Source organism: Diadema setosum, chromosome 14, assembly GCF_964275005.1.
Source record: "Diadema setosum chromosome 14, eeDiaSeto1, whole genome shotgun sequence".
Classification (NCBI taxonomy): Eukaryota; Metazoa; Echinodermata; class Echinoidea; order Diadematoida; family Diadematidae; genus Diadema; species Diadema setosum.
This window is the reverse complement of record NC_092698.1, coordinates 6,006,434-6,029,251: the sequence shown is the minus strand read 5'-3', so window position 1 is coordinate 6,029,251 and position 22,818 is coordinate 6,006,434. Positions and strand designations below refer to the sequence as shown.

Below are 22,818 nucleotides of genomic sequence, written 5' to 3'. Positions count from 1 at the left end.
CCATGCACACATTCTGGAAATGGTTTGGCTTGCCACACTTGTTACAGGTTTTCCCATAAGCTGGGCATTTTTCTTTATGTTTCTCATGACTGCCTCCGCAGTATCTGCAGTTTCCTTTCTGATTGTGTGTGCCTTTCTTCTGGCCTTTTCCTCTCTCTTTCCAGTGCTTGCTCTGTGTATGAGACTGCTTTTGGTTGTAGCGCCCTTTTCCAGTGTTGTGCCTCTCTTTTCCTTTAGATTTGTGCGCAAAATGCACATTCTCCTCTCCTTTAACTACTTTGAGTTGTTGCTGTGCAGCTTCACTGACCTCTAATGTAGCAATGGCCTTCCTAAGGTCACATACCGGGGCTTGCTCCCTAAACAGTCTTGCCTGCGCCTGTTTGTCCTTGCAGCCCAGGACTAATCTGTCCCTGATCATTTCTTCTTGTAGGTTCCCAAATTTGCATGGTTCGCTTAATTTCCTCAAGCGTACTACAAATTGATCTATTGTTTCATTTTGCTGTTGGTTGGCGCTGTGAAAGATGTAGCGATCATAGAGAACATTCCTTGCTGGTACAAAATGTTCGGTAAGCTTTGTCAGGATTGAGTCTGGATTTTTGCCTGTTCTTCAGTCAGAGCTAGAGACATCAGCCTTTCTTTACATTCTTGCCCCATTATTGCTCGAAGTGTAGCTACTTGTATTTCCCGAGACTTCTTGTTTAATTCTGTGGCCACACAATAGTCGGTCCACGATTCTTTGAAGACCTTCCAATTCGTTTCGAGATCGCCCCTGCAGCTCATCGGCTGAGGCGGTGGTATCTGACATGTCGCCATTTTCAACAGGTGGGACTACAGCGGTAGATTTTAAGCAAATTCTACTCACGTATCGGCTGCAGCAGACTTGGGTTCCGGCGTTGTGAGCACCTCTTCTCAGTCAAATTTTCCCTTGCATGACATGGCAGATGTCCGTTGCACGGGATCCCACTCAAGCTGACACCATGTTAGTTCAATATCAGGCAAAATAAGGACTATTCAGACCGTAGTTACTGTTCACTGTTTACTCATGTTCTCAGGCTTTCGTATCAACGTTGTGCATACGTCTGTATGCATTACATGTGACATCGATAGTGATATCGATAATTGTGTGATCGGGATCGCATATTCCCATAACAGTGTTGGGCAGGGTCAACGTGGTGAAGCCCCCGATTGCCAGCATGGCGGCGATGACGATCATGGGCACTGCGTAGTGGGCGTCAATGAAGAGGTCGAATATGAAATTGCCCAGGGTGGCCCCAATTCGATTCATTCCTGCCTGTACACCCATGGCAGTGCTCATGCAGGAAATGAGATGAAAAATTAAAAAGAAAATGAAACAAAATGAAAAAGCACGAAGACTATTTTATAGTTTTGAAGTTAATTGTTTGACACATCTCTACACTTTCTTTTGTGCTTTGTCTGTAATGTTTATTCGAGGATAACAAGGCCCTTGCACAAAAATTCATGCACATTGAACATTCAGTAACATGAATTTTTCTTCGTCGCAGGGATAATATTCACACACACACACACACACACACACACACAAAGTCCAAATCCAAAAATCCAAAATACCAAAATACCAAACCATTCCTGTGGTATCCACACTTTTTGGAGTCTCAACCATGAATAATCATGACAATGAAATAAATATATAGTAGTATTATCAAGAATATACTCATATCATTATACAGCTCCAAACAGCGGATAAGAGCGACACCACAGACACAAAGACACTTTGCGTGATTACCTGCACGTTGTCGGATAGAGCTCTACCCCGAGCACGTTAAGAGTGTCCCACGCTACGACAGAGATGGCGCCAAACACGATAGACAAGACGAGCACCTGGACTCTCGTGTGGAGGAACCAGATGAAGAAGACGCTGACGCCGGACAGAATGAGACTGGTAGCTGTGTGCCGAAGGAGAGGCGGGTTTATTTGTTTCAAGCGTCGATATCTTCTTCTTCAGTGAAAACTTCAATTTATTTAGGATGAATTGGCTATGTTTTGTCACAAATGTTTGACAAGACACATCTCTCCATATTCTTTTTGTCATTTCTTTTCATTTAATTCCATTCAACAAGTTTTCCTCAAATGAACATTTTTCATTTCATTAATACTCTCGTGACACCATGGAAAAACAGCAGTTTCCATGATGACACAGCTATATGGGCAATCCCTCTGCATTCAAGATTCAAGATTCAAGTCATTTATTATCATGCACTAAGGCATAAAAATCTTCTCAACAGTCTCCATTTCAAAATTCCACATGTAAAGACAAATAAATATATATGTATACATAACTGAAAGACAAGAAACATAACGCTAAACAAATTACATCAAGTACGCGTATTCTAATAATCAAAGTATTGCACTTGGTCCCTGCACATGTACATGTGTCATGTTCCAAGAGTTTCTGGTTTCAGCAATTTATCTCAGTAAACTCAGTTAATGAAACTGTATCCATGTATACCTGATCTCTGTATGTGGTATATCTTAAGATTTGCTTGTTTGTTTTCACTCTGCTCTTTGTGATACTCTGGATTTTTTTTTTAATTCTGAAATGCGGAAATAAATCAATACGAATATAAACAAAATACAACATTATTAACATACAATTACACATTAGACATAAATATAATACACAATAATATGACGTAGATGTGATAACTTTGCTTACAGAGGTTAAATTTACATGATAATTTAAGTTGCTGGAATGATCTTTAAATTATGTACTTTCTTGTTGTCTTCTCAATATTATTTTCTCCTTCATTTACTCCCTTGCTTTCCTGCTACAGCTACTGTATTTCATTTTAGAGACTCGGACTATTGCGAGGAGTTGAAATCTGATGACGACACCGAGTTGGGGATATCACAGCCCACGACAAGTGAGTGTGAAGTGCAGTGGACTGCCATTATAGCGAAGTTCTCGGGACCGGCAGTTTTCTTTCGTTATATCGAAAATGCGTTCTAACCGAACAAAGGTATATAATCAGTATAAAAAAAAAAAAACATGTACAGGGGATAATGTTTCGGTCTGAATGTTCACTTCGTTGTAATCGGCATTTCGTTATAACCGTGTCCGTCATAACGGGAGTGCACTGTACTAGGATCGCATCAATAAATACCTTTGTGACATCACGCTCAGAGATGCCGTAAATCTATTTAAACTCGATTAAAAAAAAAAAAAAAAAATCTGTCTAAGGAAATACTCATGGTAGCTAAATATAGCCTGTGCTACTTTCGGCTTAAAATGGAGAAAGTGTTTAACAATGAAGGTAAATAGCTCGGCTTTTTCCCCCTTCGTGAAAGCGGTTAAATCATAATATTGATATTGGCGAATATGGTTTTCCCTTCATGCTTTCATAAATTACGAGCTTGAGATTCTGAATCAAAGTTATCCACGACAGGAAATAAATGGTATGATATCACTATGAAATGAAAATAGTGAGGACAATTTTGTGATGAAGTCTATTTCTTTGAAGAACAACCGGGACATCAACAACTCACTCATTTGTATATTAACATTGACTACTCGAGAACCACTTTGTGAAAATTAGGAAAATCTTACACTTTCATAACTTTTCTCAATTCTATCTTCTATTTGAGGATTTGTTTTTGTGTAACTCTTTCTTTCAGACTGTTTTGACTGCTTCGAAATTGTCCTTTAATTCAACACAATTACTGTCCTTACTGTCCTTACTATCACTACATTGTATGATACTTTCTTGAGAAACAAAGATAGTAACTTCATTTTCACATGTTTGCTTAAAGAAACTAAACACAGATTCTCTAAGTAAAGACGTAATTCGTGATAATTCGAATACCATATTAAAGCCAATACGATGTTGAAAGTAGATTTGTAGATATGACAACTCAGTCACCGTCAGTGATGGAGCACTGTCTTTCAAACTTCTCCTTCTAGTGACGACATCATCGGAGATTAACACGTCACAATTACCGACCACGCCTCTCAACGAGTCCCTGGGTCTCCAACCTCTTCCACCCCTCCCGCCCACATCGCCGCCATCGAACTTCTTGTCGTCATCCTCCCCGAAGCCACCGGACGCCTCCGCCCACCACGTTCGCTTCGTCGGCAGCTCGTCGCCGAACCTGCGCTCCGACCCTTCCAAGGATCCGCCCGTCCCCGAGCCGGCGGACTCGCGCAGTCTCGATTTGTCGTGCAGCGATGACTCGCACGTCTACCTGAACGTCGATCGCGAGGAGTCCGTTTACAGCATCGACTACTCGCACCCGTACGAGTACCTTACCCAGGATGAGAACGGGATGCCGTGCGTCGGGGAAGACCCGCTCGAGATGTCCCCCGAGTGCATACTTCTACAGTACATGGTCCAGCAACACATGCGAGCGCTCAACAACGCTCCACACGGCTACGTGAACGATTCCGTCGCTAAATGGCAGGACCGGAAGATTTCCAAACGCCTCTTCCCCTTCGGACAGACGCCGTTCCCAATCAACGGCAACACGCCGGCGGCGATGGTCGTCGGTACCGCGGCGGCTCGCGGCCGGCAGGAAACGCGCGAGATCCTGCAAGCGGCGCTGCGGCGCGGCAAGCCAACCATGAAACCTAAACCAGACGTACTCAAACTTCTCGCCAATGGCAAAAAGGGCGGGCCACACCAAAGACTGCTAGAGAAATCAGACAGCCTCGATTCCGAGTGCGAACATTCGCCGGTGCACGGCTGCATCAACCAAAATAATAACCCGAACTCGGGAATAGACTCGAACAGTAACTCCACCACCACGCCGTGCCAGCAGCTGAGGCCGATCATACAGAAGAGAGCGGCCACGGTGCCCAGTCCATCGAAAGTAAAAGAACTCAACGAGGAGGGAGTGGAAATGACCATGTTCCCTTTTTCCGATGATCACATCTACGAAAACTCGAAAATTGTGAAGCCGTGTCATAGATTCGCGAAGTCGAGGAGTACAGACCTTTTTAATCCGCTTTGATAGTGGCAAAGTGTGTTGAGACTCACGGGAAATTCGCGGAAATATCTCATGTATTTTGGCCTATGTTGTTGAGATGTTGAGATGATGTGTCGTCCATGCCTGTTTTCATCTCACTCGAGACTTGTGGACGTGGACAATGATGGAGAACCGTTTAGATGTCTTGCTGAAAGAATTTCAGTGAAACTATGTGTACATCATTTTTAAAGATTTGCCTGATACATTTTTTCCTAGGGAAAAAGAATATTGCTTTACGTGCTTTTTGCCACTCAAATCAATAATGAGCTTTGTGAAATTAATGGTACTGTAAAAATTAATCATTACCTCTGGACGGCAAGTTGTTGGAATGCCCTGGCGTAAGTGGCGCTCTTTAGAATGAACAATAGGCTAGTTCCGTAAATTCTCTTGATTACCACTGCTCTTCGCTGTCAGTTTTCTTCTCCACAACGCGCAATCGTAGGCTTTTTTGGATGATACCTAAATCGATAATTTGATTTCTGCAAACTCTTGTTGGCAAACCAAATTTCAAGGTAAATACTTTGTATGGTTGAACACCGCAATCTATCGAGTTCTGTCATCATTGATGTAAAATGCGTCATGATATACGTCTTATACTCGCAAACTCTTGTGAAAATAACAACTACAGAAACAACAAAAACAAAACAGAACACAACTCCGTAGCTTACAATTCTAGTAATTCTGAATTCCATATCATTATCAACCAGATTCAATTAATACAAAGCACATACGGTTGTTGGCTGATAATGAATTTATTTTGTTTTTGATCACATACAACGGGTCCAAGCTGTGCTAGGCGGTTGTTCTTAATATTAAATAATAAAAATTGTTTTGTTTTAGTTGTTACTTATGCCGTCCAGAAGCAAAATACAAACTCATTATACCCCGTACGCTTTAAGAATTTGTGTGTTTCGCGTGTTTTTGTCAACGTTTAGTACGTTTTCTACCTGTAGAATATTATAAGACGACTTTATCTCGATATAATTATATTGGATCAGTCAAATTTAAATCCTTTTTTTTTTCTCACTACAAGATTTCGACGGGTTGCCAATTTCACAACATTCAAATATCTTTTTTTTTTTCTCACTCACTTAGTTTAAACAAAAATCTTGAATCTTGACTATTTCCAGTTGCAACACATCAATATGTACACATTTTGATCCGACCCAGGACTTCGAAGCTGGTGGAGAAAGTGTGATTTCTTTACATCATTTCGGACTTTCGTCGGACTGTTTTTAGTGTCAGCGATTTTAGTGGGACACAAGTTTCGGCGCTCGTTCCAAGACACACGGTTCAATAATACTGGAATGAACAACCTTTAGGTGTTGTCTAAGTCATTCTCCTGCTGATTCATACATCAATAAAAGTGATATGAAATTGAGTTAAAAAAAGAAAGCTATTGTAAGCGCAAGTTAAAATCTTATGAAACAACGTTACGAATTAAATGGGCTGTATGCAAATTAGTTTAAACCGTATACCATCTCAACTTAAAGGGATGGTATAGTTTTGGTTGAGATGGGGCTTCAGGTTTAAAACTCTTTTTGTGAGATAATGAGAAATCTCTTATGGAAAGTGACAAAGCATAGAAGTCTGAGAGAAATTCATAGTTTCTTTGATAAAAAAATGGTTTTGAAATGGCTGATATATCCAAAACAAGGTGATCCTAATAAAATGTGGGACCCACCTTTTAATAGGATCGATTTGTTTCACTTGGTTTTTTGGATATCTCAACCATTTAAAAACCTATTTTCATGAATTAAACTTTGAATTCCTTTTAGAATTGAGTGATCTTTAACGTTTCATAGGTGGCTTCTAAGCATCTCGCAAAAAGTTAGAAGCTGAATCCTCATCTCAACCAAGTATCCCTTTAAGTCAGCGTGTTGTTTATCACAGTGTATCTTTGGCAGTTTGGTAAAAGTCTCTAATATCACACGTTTGAACCATACTTGTTTCTCCATATCCTCAGGACTCTTAACCCAGATCTATTGTATAAAAGTTTGTTGTAAGAATATATCTTTGTCGTCCATATTCAAGTTAAGATTGAGCCGCAAGTTGCGATCAATATCATGAACCTGCTGATTTACGTACATCCCTAGGAATTTCTATGGATGTTACGTAAAACTACGTAAAGTTTGTAATATGTGTTTAGTTATGTTTGGTTTCATTAAACATCACTGCTTATTATTTCACTTTGCTGATTTAAGTTAATTTGAAACGACTTTAACTGCCCTTTGAAGACATGTGCAAAGTTCGGGCACATTGGCTCAAACAATTACAGAAAATTTCCCTGGAGTGAAGTCCTTACCTCTGTCCAACGTCCATGCGCGTTAGTTTTTGTCCTTGCGTATACAATACAGGCTTGTACGTTTTTGTGGCATTAAACGGTGATGTGCAAAAATGTGAGTATTTTTATAGTGCAAAAAAAAAAGTACCTGTACAGTTTAAGTGATGGTGAATGTTGAAATATTTATGTGAATTGTACCGAGTGATAACGTGCAATAAATCCAATCGCCGCAAATGGAGTCGGTACGTCTGATGCGTGCGTTATCTTCGTGATCTACTCACTCCTCCCCTTCCTCTTCATTTTCCGAATTACACGCCAGAGACGCACATACACCTTTTTGATGAAAAAAACGTGGCTAGATAAAGAATAAATAAATTTCATGAATAATTTATTACAGACTAAGGAATCATTAATCTTCTCTTATACGCGAATAAGTTTCATGGAAATACATTAAAAAAAGAACTGCACACTTTCCGAATTCTCATTCGTTGCCAAGGCATCCAATTCAATTAATGAGGGGGTGCACTTACACAGATGAAATGAATTAACTTTGCATTTTATACAGAAGTAAGAACTCTCTCTATGCCATGTCTCTAGATCTGAATTCAATCGCCATTAATTACCTGTCTCGGGCTCTATACGATTTAATCATGAGCGACTCTCAACTGTACAAATTCATGCACACAGACGTCGAAAATATAAGCATGATCATTGGAACATTTGACAGCAGCTAAATTACGCTTCTTGACGACTCATTTGCATTAGCCGTCGATTCATCTATTATGTATATGTAGCTAGTGTAGCTACACAGCATGCCTTTTATGTAGCTATGTAAATGTGACTTTTATTTCTTATGAGTCTTATCGTATTTATATGAATTATGTAAGACAAATATTGAATAAAATTTAAGCCAAACATCCCGAGCATCCACCCCAAAAGTAAGGAATTATATATCCTTGATAACTTTGTATACTTAGAAAATTTTACAGTGTGACAGAAACTTTCAGAGAGGATCCCCCAAAACATGTATGTTTTATCAGATTTCTTTCATGCAGATAAATTAATATAGAAAACGTCGCTTGAGAAATACTTGAGAAAATAAAAGCAATGTTTCCAAAATGTTGAGTTCGCAAAATTGAAGTTTCGCTGGGGTAAATCGCCAGATAAAACTCATAATCCGTGATGTCACGAGAGTACGAGAGAATTTCAACTTATTCTTTTTAAACTTCAACTAGTTTATGACAAATATTAAGGGTAATAGCATTCTCCCAAAGGAGTTAGATTGCAGTAAAGAGTGTTTTTAACAACGAAAAAAATGTGTGGAATTCTCCTCAGTCAAAACAATCCAGTCCAGCGACAACAGTACATCGATATAACCAAAACTTCATAAATTCATAACTTTGCGATGGATTCTCCGAATTTCTATAAAATCCATTGATTCGTTTTAGTAATAGTATTGCATTTGAATCCTCGTTATAATCATATGTTTTAGGCGAACTCCCATTTAGGCAATGAAAATCCAAGCGCGTTTTTTTTTTTCTCGTAGGAATTTACATACATATTAGATTATGAACACCTTCAATGACAAATGAAATAGGCAAATGCAATATACAGTTACATCTACGTAGATATAGTCATATTAGTTGTATGTGTTAGTGTGTGCGCGTGTGTGTCGTGCAGTCCTACGTTTCAAATACTCGTATTCATCGTAATTATGTACTCAAAACGTTTTCATTCATCATTCTGACAATATTTCATGTAATTCTTATCAATATCTGTGACAATCAAGTAACCTGCTTAACCATCGGTTAAGTACAGTATTATGCGAATGCGTGCACTGATGGTGTGATGACCAGTCTCACACTGAATACAGAAAATGAAATGTACCGGTATCATCAATATCATGACAGATTTTATATATATATATATATATATATATATATATATATATATATATATATATATATATATTTAAGGCATAATCATCAACGCAATATGTATACACGTTTCGTATCTAATCAGACAGAAAGAGAGAAAGACAAATATGGCGAAGTATGCTACTGTAGTGTTTGCATGTTGAATACAGAAATTGGATATGATTATAATTATTCCTAATAATATTTCATTCATTTCATTTCATTTCATTTCATTTCATTTTCATTTCATTTCCGGCCAAAGCATACATGGCAATTGTATATAGACAAATTAAGTACAATGTAACTTTTGCATATCCAAATGAAATTTAAATACACGTCATTTGTTTACATGAAACAATAAACATACTTTAGTTGAAGAAATACATGGACAAAATGTGACTGAATCTCTTTATAACAAAGAAAAGGTCGGAAATGGAGGGGACTGCTAAAAAGCCAAGCTTGTAGAATGCAGTCCCCTCGTGAGTAGTGAAAATTGTAGTAATAATGAAACGAGACAATTAGACATATATACTAGATACAGCATTTGATTTTGTGACTTATTCTGAAGCGCAGAAGGACATAACTAGAGCGAGTTCATAATTATGACATGTGAATTAGATATTATCATGAAAGTTGATAAATATACAAATGAAAACGAGAAAGGAGAGATGAATATGCATGTATATTGTATATAATAATTATGTACAGATATGTATACAATATGAACAAGTCTTAGAATATTCATCTAATTAAAACCCCAGGAATACGGCATAGAAATAAACAATAGGTAAATTGGAGATAAAATCGCAGTCTCGCAGGTTGCAGCCTGACATTGATGTCTGAGATATTTTTTTGCAGATTATCTCTCGAAAGAAAAAAAAAAAGCATTGTCAGGGCGTGTCTAAAAATCGAAATTTTCTATCATTATATCCAAACTCTCACCTCAATGAACACACATCAATGTCAGCAATAAATTCGAGCAGCTATATTAATGAAAAGTAGAAGCTACAATTCGTCATTTTGATACACAGGCTCGTAATAGCTACATCCTGGGTCAACCTCGAAATTTCCAGGGCCATCGTCTTTCGTACCTCTGTTCAACTCGCATACATCCGCTTTGTAGTTGAAAGATGAACATTCGGTATTCTTTAAGCATTCTCCGGCGCACTGAATCCCGCTCTTCACAGTAATGGTCGCCACCACGCTTCCTCGTAAGCATTTATCCTTTACTGGTACACCAGACTCGTCCTTCACCAACGAATAAAGACTGGATCTCATCCGGGCTGGAGGCATATCTATCGGTTCAACTGGGGAAGTTATAGAAATGAGGAAAAGAAATATTTTGTTTAATTCAATTTTGTGCATCAAAATTAAACATTTAGACCATGGTTTTTTCACTTTACTCACAGGAAGTTAAGTGATTATTATCTTTCTTTTAACAAGCAATTTTTTCCGCTTTTCTGTACCCTATAAATGTTTTCCACAAGAGCATCTATAACAAGGCGTGCAATCAATGATACATGATGGAGTTTTTATATGAAGTTTCAGAGTCCCCTCGCTTTAACTAATATGATTTATTTTCTTCTATATTACAAGACCGATACAGACTTTTTCTCAGTCGGTTAGGGGCACTTCACTCGTTTTCAGATCGACATAATTATGCATGAGCTCTACGTAACAAATGGATTCATCAATTCTGTTCAAACAAAGAATGGATTTGCGTAGACCAGATGACCAGAATGCTCCGTCAATTAACACTTGGGAAAGCATCCATTTCATTATTTTGCATCGAATGTAAAACAATCTCTTTCTATTGATAATGCCAAATACCATTTTTTGCTGTCAGGTGGATGTGCTGGCAAGCAGCAATCACAGGGATTACAGTAATAATCATTATATCAATTCAATTTTTTTCAATTCAAAGTTTATTTCATTTTTCGACAAAACATATAAGTTACACTTCTTTTGACAACAGAGAATAAAGTAAACAGAACATTATGTATCGAAGAGAATGTAAAACAATTGAGGAGGACATTATAGTAATTATACATTGTAGTAAAAAAACAAACAAACAAAAACAGAAGTGATCATCGATGCTTGTCTCAGTGAATTTAAAAGCCAACATGTCTGTGGATACAAATGACCATTTTTTTCTGCCCATGCGCAAAATGGAACTGCGAACTGGCTTATATGGAACTAACTATATGATAAGTCGCTTCAGAGCCGGATGTGACGTTACTGTCAGAGCAAAGGTCTTGGAGGACTGACATCTACACTTCCTTTTACGTGATCACGGTATTAATGTCTGTGGCTTATATACGATTTTTGTGTTTGTTTTTGTTTTACAACCACTCTTGAACATTCTGTAAGGATCTCTAATCTCTAGATTCCAGAACCTTCCACACACCCTGACTTATTGTCTATTTGTTTGTTTTGTGTTTATTTGTTTGTTTGTTTGTTCATTTCTATCTGAGAAGATGGCTGGATAGCCCGTATTCAGCTACGCTGTGGGGTCCAGTTGGATGTGAGGTAGGACCACTTCACCGGGTTAAACACCCTGTTCTTTGTCATGAATGAATGAAGCGGGATCTTTCACGTGCATGAGTTGTGACTCTCTCATACACGGGATCTCCATTTTATGTCCTATCCGAGGGACAGAGTATTAATTTTGCCTCTTGCTAGAGGGGACGGTATGATTACACACAAAATTGCCCAGTCCATAAGCTGTACTCGGGTTCGAACCAGGGTCCTTAGGATCGTGAGGCAGACGCGCTACCCACTGAGCCAACTCACCGCCCTTATACAAAATGTATTGTTTGTAATGTCTATGTGCATGACCTCATTTCTAAGAACTTTCAACAAAGAACACTTGGCCACAAAATTATGACAATTAATCTGTGCTTTACCATATATGTATCAACTTCATTTCATTTCATTATCTATCTTTTTTTCATTTTAACACAAAATATAAGTGTAGGCCCTATAAATCATATTATTTAAAAAAGCAACATAAATATTCTACACATCGAAATTCTAAAATATTAACATAGTAAATTCAGATGTCTAGATATCAGATATTTACCATGCACATAACGTTGAAAATGTTGAAAATGTTGGAAATGGAGGGGGGCGGGGAGCTAGAAAGCAGAGCTTGAGATATGCATTCCCCTCTAACCATTATCAATAAGGTACACACAAAAAAATGTTACCATGTACGGGCAGAAATATACGTATGGTATAAAGTGACAGTAATACATCGGAAATTGAAGACAAATTTAAAAACCCTACAAAGTCCTTTTGATTCACACTTCCAGTGTGTCTTAAAAACATACATAATACATACTTAGTATACAAAGGGAGTATCATAAACACAAATGGGTCAAAGACATATACATTTGTGACAGGAGCCCCCCCCCCCCGTAATATCAATGCATTTTGCATAAAGAATGTGTTGTAGTGTTAGGATTCATGAGAAAGGTGTGATTTTATTTGCAAGGTTTTTTTTTTTTTTTTTTTTTTGGGGGGGGGTCGTACATTGACTAATGAAGGTCATCGATCAGTTCTGCACTTACTTTCACAGACAGCGTAGGTGAACGTAGGGTTAGGAGTACAGTCAATGTTAGTTGAAGCTTGCGAAGGGAAAACAGGAGACCTGGTAATACAGTTTCGACTTGTGTCGTGGCTCCATCCTCCATTCCAGTCAACCGTCAATGAGAGAATTAAGATTAAACATGGATTATCATACTACAATCACCACTGGTATAGACAGCACAGGGAACATGCATACAACAGAGGACACACACATACACACACACACACACAAACACACACACACACACACACACACACACACACACATTTCTTTTTATTTGTCGTCTATGTATTTACTACCAGTCCTTGTCATGCGTATACCTGTTACATTTCAAAATATTGATTTGATTTTTTTCAGTTGTTATTATTATTATTATTATTTATTCGGCTTTCAATCACAAATACATTTTTCGAAATCAGAAAATTGAACATTGGAGTGGTAAGGGGGCACCAGGTTGGGTAGCCCGGGTCTGGAAAGAGCCAACTAAATGACTTAGGCCCTCAGGCCATCCTCCCCAACCCACCTGGTGCACTCAATTCTCTTTATCTTTTTTTTTTAAACACAAAATGTTCCGTTGTTTCGGAAACCTCTGCCTACATCTGTATAATGATATTCTATGTTGTTACGATATAAATGAGCCATTATGTCAAACACGTGATTGGCCCTCACACCCCTACTCCGAAGTTTACAGGAGGGACATACGTATCACGGAGCGCACCTTTAATCGGAAATTATTGCCGTGTTCTTTTGTGTGGGTTTGTGTCTTCTTCTTCTTCTTTTTTTCAGCTAAAGCATTACTTTGTGCAGAATTTACCTACGTGGGGAATTCAAAAGACGGGTGAAAAAAAAAGTGTATATATTCACTGCAGAATTTGCACAGTATATCTGTTGTACTACGCGTATATACATCATCACTTTTTTTGTAATACAATGTATATACAGAATGCAGCAGGGGCATCGATGGAGGGGGGCAATGAAAAAATTGAGTGGGCAAACATACCATTTTGCTCTCTCATCCCCCCCCCCCCTCCAACAACAATTACGTAGATGTGGAAATTTTTCTCCCTCCCCCCCCCCCCTTTTTTTTTGATAGAAAACTGTCCAAATATTTAATCTATAACATTCTGCGATCGCACGACGTCAGAGGATACGTGAATAATGCTGCACGAGTCCTGAAAGGTGTTGGAATATATTACGATCATTATCATGCCTATTTTAAAGGAACTCTAATGGCTCCCTGTGTCAAGAAGAGTCGAATAGGCCTACAAGATTCTGACACTGGTCCATGAAGCTCCATAATGCAGCACCTACGTTTATCAGGGACTTTCTTGTGATGAGGCAGAACAAATGTTAATATCCATCGAAATCATCGTCATCAACTCTCTGTGTTTGCCCCCTCGAAGCCGAACAACCCATCATATCATGGAGGACATGCTTTTACCTATGTACCACCAGACATGCGGAAAAGACTGCCTGGTAGTATGGGGAACATCGAGTAGGAACATAAATAACATCAAGACTTTTTAGTCAACCTGATGTTTACAAAGGAGTACGGGACATCCTCATTACATTGTAGCCTACTTGTGTGGTTCTGCTACTTTTCTTAGTTTATCTAACTTACTTATCTTTTTAAATTATATTTTGATCTAATGTCGTTGAGCAATTATATATCATCGTAGCGCCTTGGGTGACAAATTGTCAGAAAGTGTGCATTAGAAATATTGCAACTGATTGACAAATTGCCCTATATCGACATAAAGTTGCAATGAAAACGTTTCGACGGAAGAATTTCACGAATTTGAAGTAGAAATGTTTATTATCATTATCATTATCACCCAAAGAGTGAAACGACTCTGTCACTTCATTTCTAAAAATGCAAATTTTCCCTCACGTTGGAGGGGATATTCCATTTCAGTCACCCATTTTCTCTCTTGGTTCCCTTCCATTTATAGATTTTATACACTTTTGGGATTGACAATTACCCAAATTCCATTAAAAATGTGTTTACGAAATTTTTCCTTTCAACTTTAAAAATGCTAAAGCTCTATCGTATCTTGGGGGACAAGGGGGCAAACATTATAATATTGCTCCCAAATATAATTCCTGTTATGGGGAAAATTTTCATTTTTGTTTTTTGATAAAAAACTGTCCAAATATTTTACGCGCAGAGAGCATCCGAGAAATTCAATTTTAAAACTGCGAAATGTCCCTGGCATAGGAGGGGATACCAGCTCTCATAATGTCCCCTTCCGTACACCTTCCGTAATGTCCCCTTCCATATACTTATTATAGGACATGTGGATTGAGTGAACGCAGCAATATCAGTAGAACACATTGGTGAAAATTTGAGGAAAATCAGACAATCTGTTCAAAAATTATGAATTTTTCAAAGTTTCTGTACAGTCACTGCTGGAGCAGAAGACCACTGCAGTTCATGCTGTCACATGCAGAGAACGATATACGGAAAAATATACGGAGAATTCTATTTTTTTTAAGTACGCATTCCCTCGACTTGTTACGGACGCATGTTAATGTTATTATCATTTCCTGTCCTTCTGAAAAGGCCAAGTCTTAAATACGTGAGAAAAGTAAAACTATGTTGAATTTTCTGTATATTTTCATTATATCATTCTAAACATGTGACATCACAAGCTGCAGTAGTCTTCTCATGCTGCGATGCGGGTACCGAAACTTTAAAAATTCACAGCGCATGAAAAGATGGTCGTTTTTTCCTCTAATCACTGGTGTGTTTTACTGACATTGCTACATTTTCAATCCTCGTGTACAAGGTGAACTTGTCCTTTTAACTTTGGTAATTGACAAATATCCCAATATTTCATCGAAAAGTGCGCACCAGATCTTCTCATGTGGGAGGGGATATCTTCTTTCACAGATCCATAGATTTATGGAACACTTCTTTCAGTTGACAAAATACATAATATCCACTCCTTTGTATCATGTATGCGAGGTACATTCAATTCCATCCTTAGAATGCAAAAGCTCCCTCGTATGGGAGGGGTCGGGGACGTTCCCTCCACACCCCCATGCTATAATATTAGCCTTCACAAATTATGGCAACATCGTTGAATTTCATCCATTAAGAAGTATAAGCTAGCTCTCTCGTTTGGGAGGGGTATAGGGGGATGCCTACTCCCATATCGTTTTCAAAACCGAAACTTTAAAAATTCACAGCGCATGAAAAGATGGTCGTTTTTTCCTCTAATCACTGGTGTGTTTTACTGACATTGCTACATTTTCAATCCTCGTGTACAAGTTGAACTTGTCCTTTTAACTTTGGTAATTGACAAACATCCGAATATTTCATAGAAAAGTGCGCGCCAGATCTTCTCATGTGGGAGGGGATCTACAGATCCATAGATTTATGGAACACTTCTTTCAGTTGACAAAATACATAATATCCACTCCTTCGTATTATGTATGCGAGGTACATTCAATTCCATCCTTACAATGCAAAAGCTCCCTCGTATGGGAGGGGTCGGGGACATTCCCTCCACACCCCCATGCTATAATATTAGCCTTCACAAATTATGGCTACACTGCATCACAAATGCCAGGTGCACCAGATCGTTGAATTTCATCCATTAAGAAGTATAAGCTAGCTCTCTCGTTTGGGAGGGGTATAGGGGGATGCCTACTCCCATATCGTTCCCCCTTTTGGTCTCCCTACATTGATGAAAGACGTACTACACTTTTCTGACAATTTCATGTCTGATAAAAATTGCCAGATATTCCACCAAAACCGCAATTCTCCCCGCTCCCACGCACAGATCTTCCATTCCAAGATTTGCACCCCCCCCCCCCCCCCATCGTGAAAACGGGTCGATGCCCTTTGAATGAACATCGGCTTAAGTTTGCATTGGTGAACAATGTAGGCTAAACTACCAATGGTAGTGGTAAGTCATTTGATTTGGTGTTGATGACGAAACTAATGCCTGACAAGATCATCTTATAGGGGAACAGGTGGTACTTTAATGACTCGAGAGTTTACCCTTTTTTTATCCTATAGAAAAGCGTTGCAAAAAAATTCAGTTTTTAACACGGCATCACATTATCCTGAATGGGTGAATGGGTCATCGTAAAAGTAGCGCGGGTCTGCCACAATATAGTTACTGAACGCATTTTTTACTGCTGGGCGCGGGCTAATTTAGCTCGGGACAGGAGCTGTCCAAAAATGCATGAGAAGAGACATCTCTAGAAACATGGACTGGTAGGTTATGCAGAAGTCTGCCACAATAAGCGCTCACAACGTCTGATGCCCAAATTGTTATAGCCAAAAATGGTCTGACTGCTGTGTACGTTCAAACATTTCCATCAATGATAAAACGTTGACAATAAAGTAAGTTTAGCCTACAAAATCCAAACAGAACATTTTAAAGTTCACCTAAACTATTTATATGTACATTCGCAGTCGATTGAAAACTCATTATTTCCGCTGTTATATAACAGTACAGGCTTTTCATATACAAAATGCTATTGATTTTCCGCTGTAAGAAGACAGTAAAAGAAAATACACCTTGTTTGTGTCAATACATACTCACATCGATCATATGAAACCTTTCCCCTAAAATTACACATAAATTTACTCAATTCATGATGATACTATAAGCTCGCAAATGTTAATTCAAACATTATTTTCACTTTAAGTTTGCTTGACGTCATCTCGCAGATATTATATTGACACATAGTATGCAATACAGTCTTCAAAATTAAATCTTCCATACACTTACTAATTGTTATTGCAATTACTGTCGATCAGGTCTGGTGATAAACACACACTGGAATGAAACTGTAACATTCTTCTTCTTTTTTCAAATATAAAAGTGTTACATGCTTATACAATACCCAAATCCTATAGAAACTCTTTTTATTTCTTACCGTCAGCACCTTGATATTGCGATCCATCTGCACACTTGAAGGTTCCTTCTACCTCTTTGTCTGTACAGCCAATCCAGATGGATTCATACTGCGTCTTACCGGCTCTAACGTAATCTGACAGCAGAACTGCTGATGCCTCCTCGTTGTCGTTCATCACCCACGGGTAACCCCCAATATCACTACAGGCTGCCACGGCTGCGTCATAATCCACGTAGGAGCTGGAACCATACTTGTAACATCCCTTGCCTATGCTTTCCCATCCATCAGGACACACACCACTTGCGGCGTCTAAATAAACCAAAATTGAAAATAATATCACCAGTTACTCAGGAAGAACATCATGTGGACATACACATACACACACACACACACACACACACACACACACACACGCACACACATATATATATATATATATATATATATATATATATATATACATATATATATATATATATATATATATATATATATATATATATATATATACACACACATAAAAAAAGCTGAAGAAAAGAACAGACACTGGAATATTTCGTCTTTCGACTGAACAACTGTTAGGACGGTCGATCGAGGCGTCGCGCAGGCATTAAGGGCAGCGATTAATTTTATTAATGTTTATCTTTGGGAGCAGTGATTGAAAAAATTTCAAGATATCATATTTGATGCATATAGGTCTATTTACAAAACATCCTACCATATAAAATGTTTGCAATAAAGCCTAAAATATAAGGATATACCAGTATTTTTCTCAATAGACCATAACTGTAGACGGATAAGTCTGATTTTTTTTTAATTATACCTATTGTTCACATTTTGTGTATTCAACAATACTTAACATCGATTATACAGATTAAAATTTTCACAGTGGTTGTTTCTATCCCTAACTCTCTTTGTAGAACTATTTTAGAGCACTAATGCTGGGTTTTTGTTTCATCTGCAAATGGTAAATTATGCCTTAAACTGGTCACATGACCTTACATGACGATTAATAATTATGATCACTACTGCCTGCAACTTTACCTCCTGAACAGAATTGTTTTCCGCCCGATACCATCATCTTGTTCCATTTTATAGCATTCATTGAATGTTTTATATTACATATATCCTCTCCTATTCTTCTATCATTTTTACAGAAAAGAAATAACGATATAACACAGTACGTATAAAAAAAAAAAGTAATTCAACTTTGGATGGCTACTATTTTATAATTGTCAGCTATGGAGAGAGAAATATTGGTTGAAAGGAAAGGGAACTCTTCCTCTTTCCTTTGAATTCTAATTATGTTATCCATTATCCATGCATTCGTAGGCAGACTGTCCTATTTGGCCACTTTCAATGACAGATCTCATCCATGCAGTGAGACATTCGCTGTTCCTTCACAATAATAAGAAAACTTGGAAAAAGTGCAATTTGTCATTGTTGTCTTTAGAATTCATGTGCTCAGTCATGCATGACATCTGTCAACATAATTAGGTATCAATGGAAAGACGAAGAGTTCCTCTTTCCTCATAATCAATATTGAGCTCTCCATAGCTCACAATAATCCAGTAGCCCTCCAAAGTTGGATTACCTTTTTTTTTCATAAGCACTGAAGAAGGGAATTCAAGGGAAGGGGCTTGTATGTTGGAGATATGTATATTCTTTGCTGAATAAGGACCACATACGATGAAATACTGTGCTTGTCTTTAAAAGTCCATTTTTTTTGGGGGGGGGGGATCTGCTCTTGATTTTTTTTTTTCGGGGGGGGGTGGTGGTAGCACTCCGTGGAAGATGCAGTCGTGCATATTTGGAAAACAGGGATTCTAAGACACGTAAAACGTACATATTCATATTGATTGATTTGCGACTAAAAGTTAAAAAAAAACGAACAAAGAAACAAACAGACAAACAAACAAACTCACAAACAAAATCAAACAAGTTCAAAACAAATCAAATCAAACAAAACAAGACAAAACAAACTAAGAAAGCAGAATCGTTTCATGGCCACTCCAAACGCAGAGAATAAAAGGGCGACGCGAGGCCTGAGCGCGTCGGACTGCTCGAACTACCAGGAACTCCTTAGCACACGCTTCGGGATCATCACTGATAGCCGACCTGCCCCGGGACAGTATTTTTGCAAGACTTTCAGCATGAGAGCCGAGCTTTACAAAAAAAATGCCGTCGAATCTTTTTTCTAAAGCCTTTTTTTTTTAAGTGTTTGACTGGTCTACTACCCCGGCCTACGTCAACATTTCGAGAGCAGAACAAAGGTAACACGATGGGCACTGCATATTCGGTTATGTAAAACAAAGGCATTTCAATGCCTTCAAAAAGTCTCGAGAAAACAAAAATATTTTGCTAAATGTTGCGAGAGATAAGTACTGAAAAAAAAAAAGTTCATGCTCTCATTTCAAAGAAACCCTAACGGACATTGATATGTGTTACGTACTGAAGTCCAATTTTTTTCTTAAGCGAGCTCGTCATCTCTGACTTATCAACAAGTCTTACGTAATTTTCTATGTTTCGAAATAGATGAACAAAATCACAGATATATCGGTCGTATCACAGGCAAGCGCAACGTTTCGTATAAACTTGTCCAAGGGTATAAGACATGAGTATGTAAGCAGTGATAAAAAATCGTTCGAATCCAAAATGAACTTCAGTGATACGGATGGATATCGCTTTCAGTGAAAGATGGATACTTAAAAACCTAGTATCATTTTAATTGAGATATATTTTTAGCTTTGCATGTCATTGATCGAATAGGGATGATCGAAATCATATTTAACCAACAACATGTTCAGCACCAGCAAAACTTACTGTGCATAAAGATCGATAAGAAATGATGAAAACAATCATCCGACAGAAATAAAGAAAAACATGGATGATTTTCTATAAAATAAAGGCATAGGAATCTGGTTGCACATTTTTTTTAATTCAAAACTAATTACCTGTTTTATTAAAAGTCTCCCTTGCTCATGTAAAATTCAAGGAAACATCTTTCGTGGAAATTTAGACACTTAAGCTTCAAAATACCACTCAGAACTTATCTATCTTTACCTATATGAGTTGAAAACCCATCAGCTTATTTTTCGTGCATTTAGTCGACATACAGTAGCCGACGATTTATGGCAGAAGTGGCAATATTCCATGGTGCCATTTTCTGTGTATGGAAGATCTTGGCACCGCAAGACATTATTACCTAATATTATCATATCCTCTGATGACATGAAGTCACGTGATAGTACAATTATTGTAAGACTTCAAAGGGATCGAGTGTGTGACACCTCACCGTTGCAGTAACTCCTCATCACACAAAATGCAACACACACACACACACACACACACACACACACACACACACAAACGAAATCGAAATCAGAGGTTGGACACAAAAAGCAACCAAAAGCAAACGGATGAATGTATACATGGGCTATTGTATTATATATATATATATATGTTGCGAATTCACGTATTGGCTCCAATATAACGAAGAATCAAGAAATAAACTAGTAATGCATTATTTTGCCAATTAGAATGAGTTTATTGAGCAACTCAAATTTGAGTTGGCCTCCACCTTCTTCAGGAGTCGAACTCCTGAAGAAGGTGGAGGCCATCGAAAATTTGAGTTGCTCAATAAACTCATTCTTATTGGAGAAATAATGCATTATTAGTTTATTTCTTGATTCTTCGTTATATATATATATACAGCATGGCAATTAGGAAAAGAATGAAAAAAAAAAATAGCAGCCTACCTGCGTGCTTTAGCAGGTGCATCAACAGAAGCATGTTGAAAAGTAGTTCCTTAGACATGATCTGCGTCAACTCCAACAATCGTTATAGTCAAAAGTTTGATCCTGTGTTTATGAAATAGTTGTGTGAAGACACGGAGGAGGTACAACGGTCATGTGTCTCTTCTCCACTAGAAGGTTCTCTCGCTTCGACGAAGTTACACAAGTTGAGTAGTCCACTGAAATGAGGCAGGGCTGGAAATCATTCACGACTACATGCCACTGGGCGCAGCGATATTCAAATGTGTATTAAACTATGTAGCAGATTTTTACATCGGCATGAAAGATACGTTCCAGATGACAGTGGATAACGCTCGCGTCTGATATGACAGTAATATCGTACACGCTCAGAATGATGTGGCGCACTTCCCTTTGATATCGGGCTATAGGTTAATTTTCTCTCTCTCTTTTTCTTTTTTTTTTTTGTATTTGTGAGGGCATAAGCAGAAGAACATAAACTACGAGTACACGCCAGTATGGTATGGTATGGTATGGTATGGTATGGTATGGTATGGTATGGTTTATTAGATAAAATGTTCTCGCAGCCAAAAGGCTGAATTGCAACATTCGTTCACACAATACATATTTGATTAAAAAAGAAAGTATTTACAATTTTCAAATCATTCATCACTATTTAAAAAATAACAATTGACATCATTTACAACATTATTCATTTTAGAATATATTACATTCACTACAGTCAACACACTGTACGTGACGAGTAAACATAAACTGAATAAAAGGGAACCATGCGGTTACTTCCTTTCCTCACATTCTATTCACATCTTCCCCCTCCTTCTCTCTCACAAACATACACGCATTACACGCACGCGCAAACACAGGTACACTCACAAACACATACACACAATCATCTCTTCATCACATCCAAGAAAGTGACTCTCACACACAAGCACATAAACACATACAGACACTACAAATTCTCATTCTCCCACTACACGGCATTACTGATTATAACTGTACATTCGTCACGCTTAAACTGCATTTTGATCACATAATGTTCACAAACGGTCAAATGTACAATGTAGTAAATGTTTACAAATATTGATGGGAGTACAACAAAATTATAGATTCTGCATCATAAGATAATCAGATGTGGTGTGACATTATAAAATATGCCTAATGAACGTAATATATTCTCATATACTCTCATAATAATATATCTCCTGGAATTAAAAACAGCATCAAATGAACAAATTCAAATTATCAACAGTTGCCAATGAGAAAAAAAAAATGGGTGCGTAAAACTGTTGAAAGGTTGTATGTTTTCCAAGTAAAGTAATATTCGTAGGATATTACTAAGCAAAAAGAAAATTGTGGCTGCCGGGGTAAGTGAAA

General features: G+C 37.9%; 2 protein-coding genes across 2 annotated transcripts; one reads left to right on the top strand and one right to left on the bottom strand.

The window, feature by feature from the left end:
• The first annotated feature begins 1,828 nt into the window (after positions 1-1,828).
• Positions 1,829-4,986, top strand: LOC140237859 (uncharacterized). Its single transcript, XM_072317791.1, has 3 exons — positions 1,829-1,943; positions 2,814-2,903; positions 3,941-4,986. The coding sequence occupies exons 1-3, from the start codon at positions 1,829-1,831 to the stop codon at positions 4,984-4,986; spliced, it is 1,251 nt and encodes a 416-aa protein (XP_072173892.1).
• Positions 4,987-16,958: 11,972 nt separating this feature from the next.
• On the bottom strand, positions 16,959-21,484 carry LOC140237858 (uncharacterized). Its single transcript, XM_072317790.1, has 3 exons — positions 21,427-21,484; positions 17,690-17,977; positions 16,959-16,975 (listed from the first exon to the last, which is right to left on the bottom strand). Exons 1-3 carry the CDS (start codon positions 21,482-21,484, stop codon positions 16,959-16,961), a joined length of 363 nt encoding a protein of 120 aa, XP_072173891.1.
• Positions 21,485-22,818: the final 1,334 nt, after the last annotated feature.

Coding starts and splice junctions, on each gene's coding strand:
- LOC140237859 (XM_072317791.1), top strand. CDS start 1,829: ATGGCGCCAAACACGATAGACAAGACGAGCACCTGGACTCTCGTGTGG. Junction 1,944..2,813: donor AGCTGTGTGCCGAAGGAGAG/GCGGGTTTATTT, acceptor TTCCTGCTACAG/CTACTGTATTTCATTTTAGA. Junction 2,904..3,940: donor GATATCACAGCCCACGACAA/GTGAGTGTGAAG, acceptor TTCTCCTTCTAG/TGACGACATCATCGGAGATT.
- LOC140237858 (XM_072317790.1), bottom strand. CDS start 21,484: ATGTCTAAGGAACTACTTTTCAACATGCTTCTGTTGATGCACCTGCTA. Junction 17,978..21,426: donor GCACCTGCTAAAGCACGCAG/GTAGGCTGCTAT, acceptor TGGTTTATTTAG/ACGCCGCAAGTGGTGTGTGT.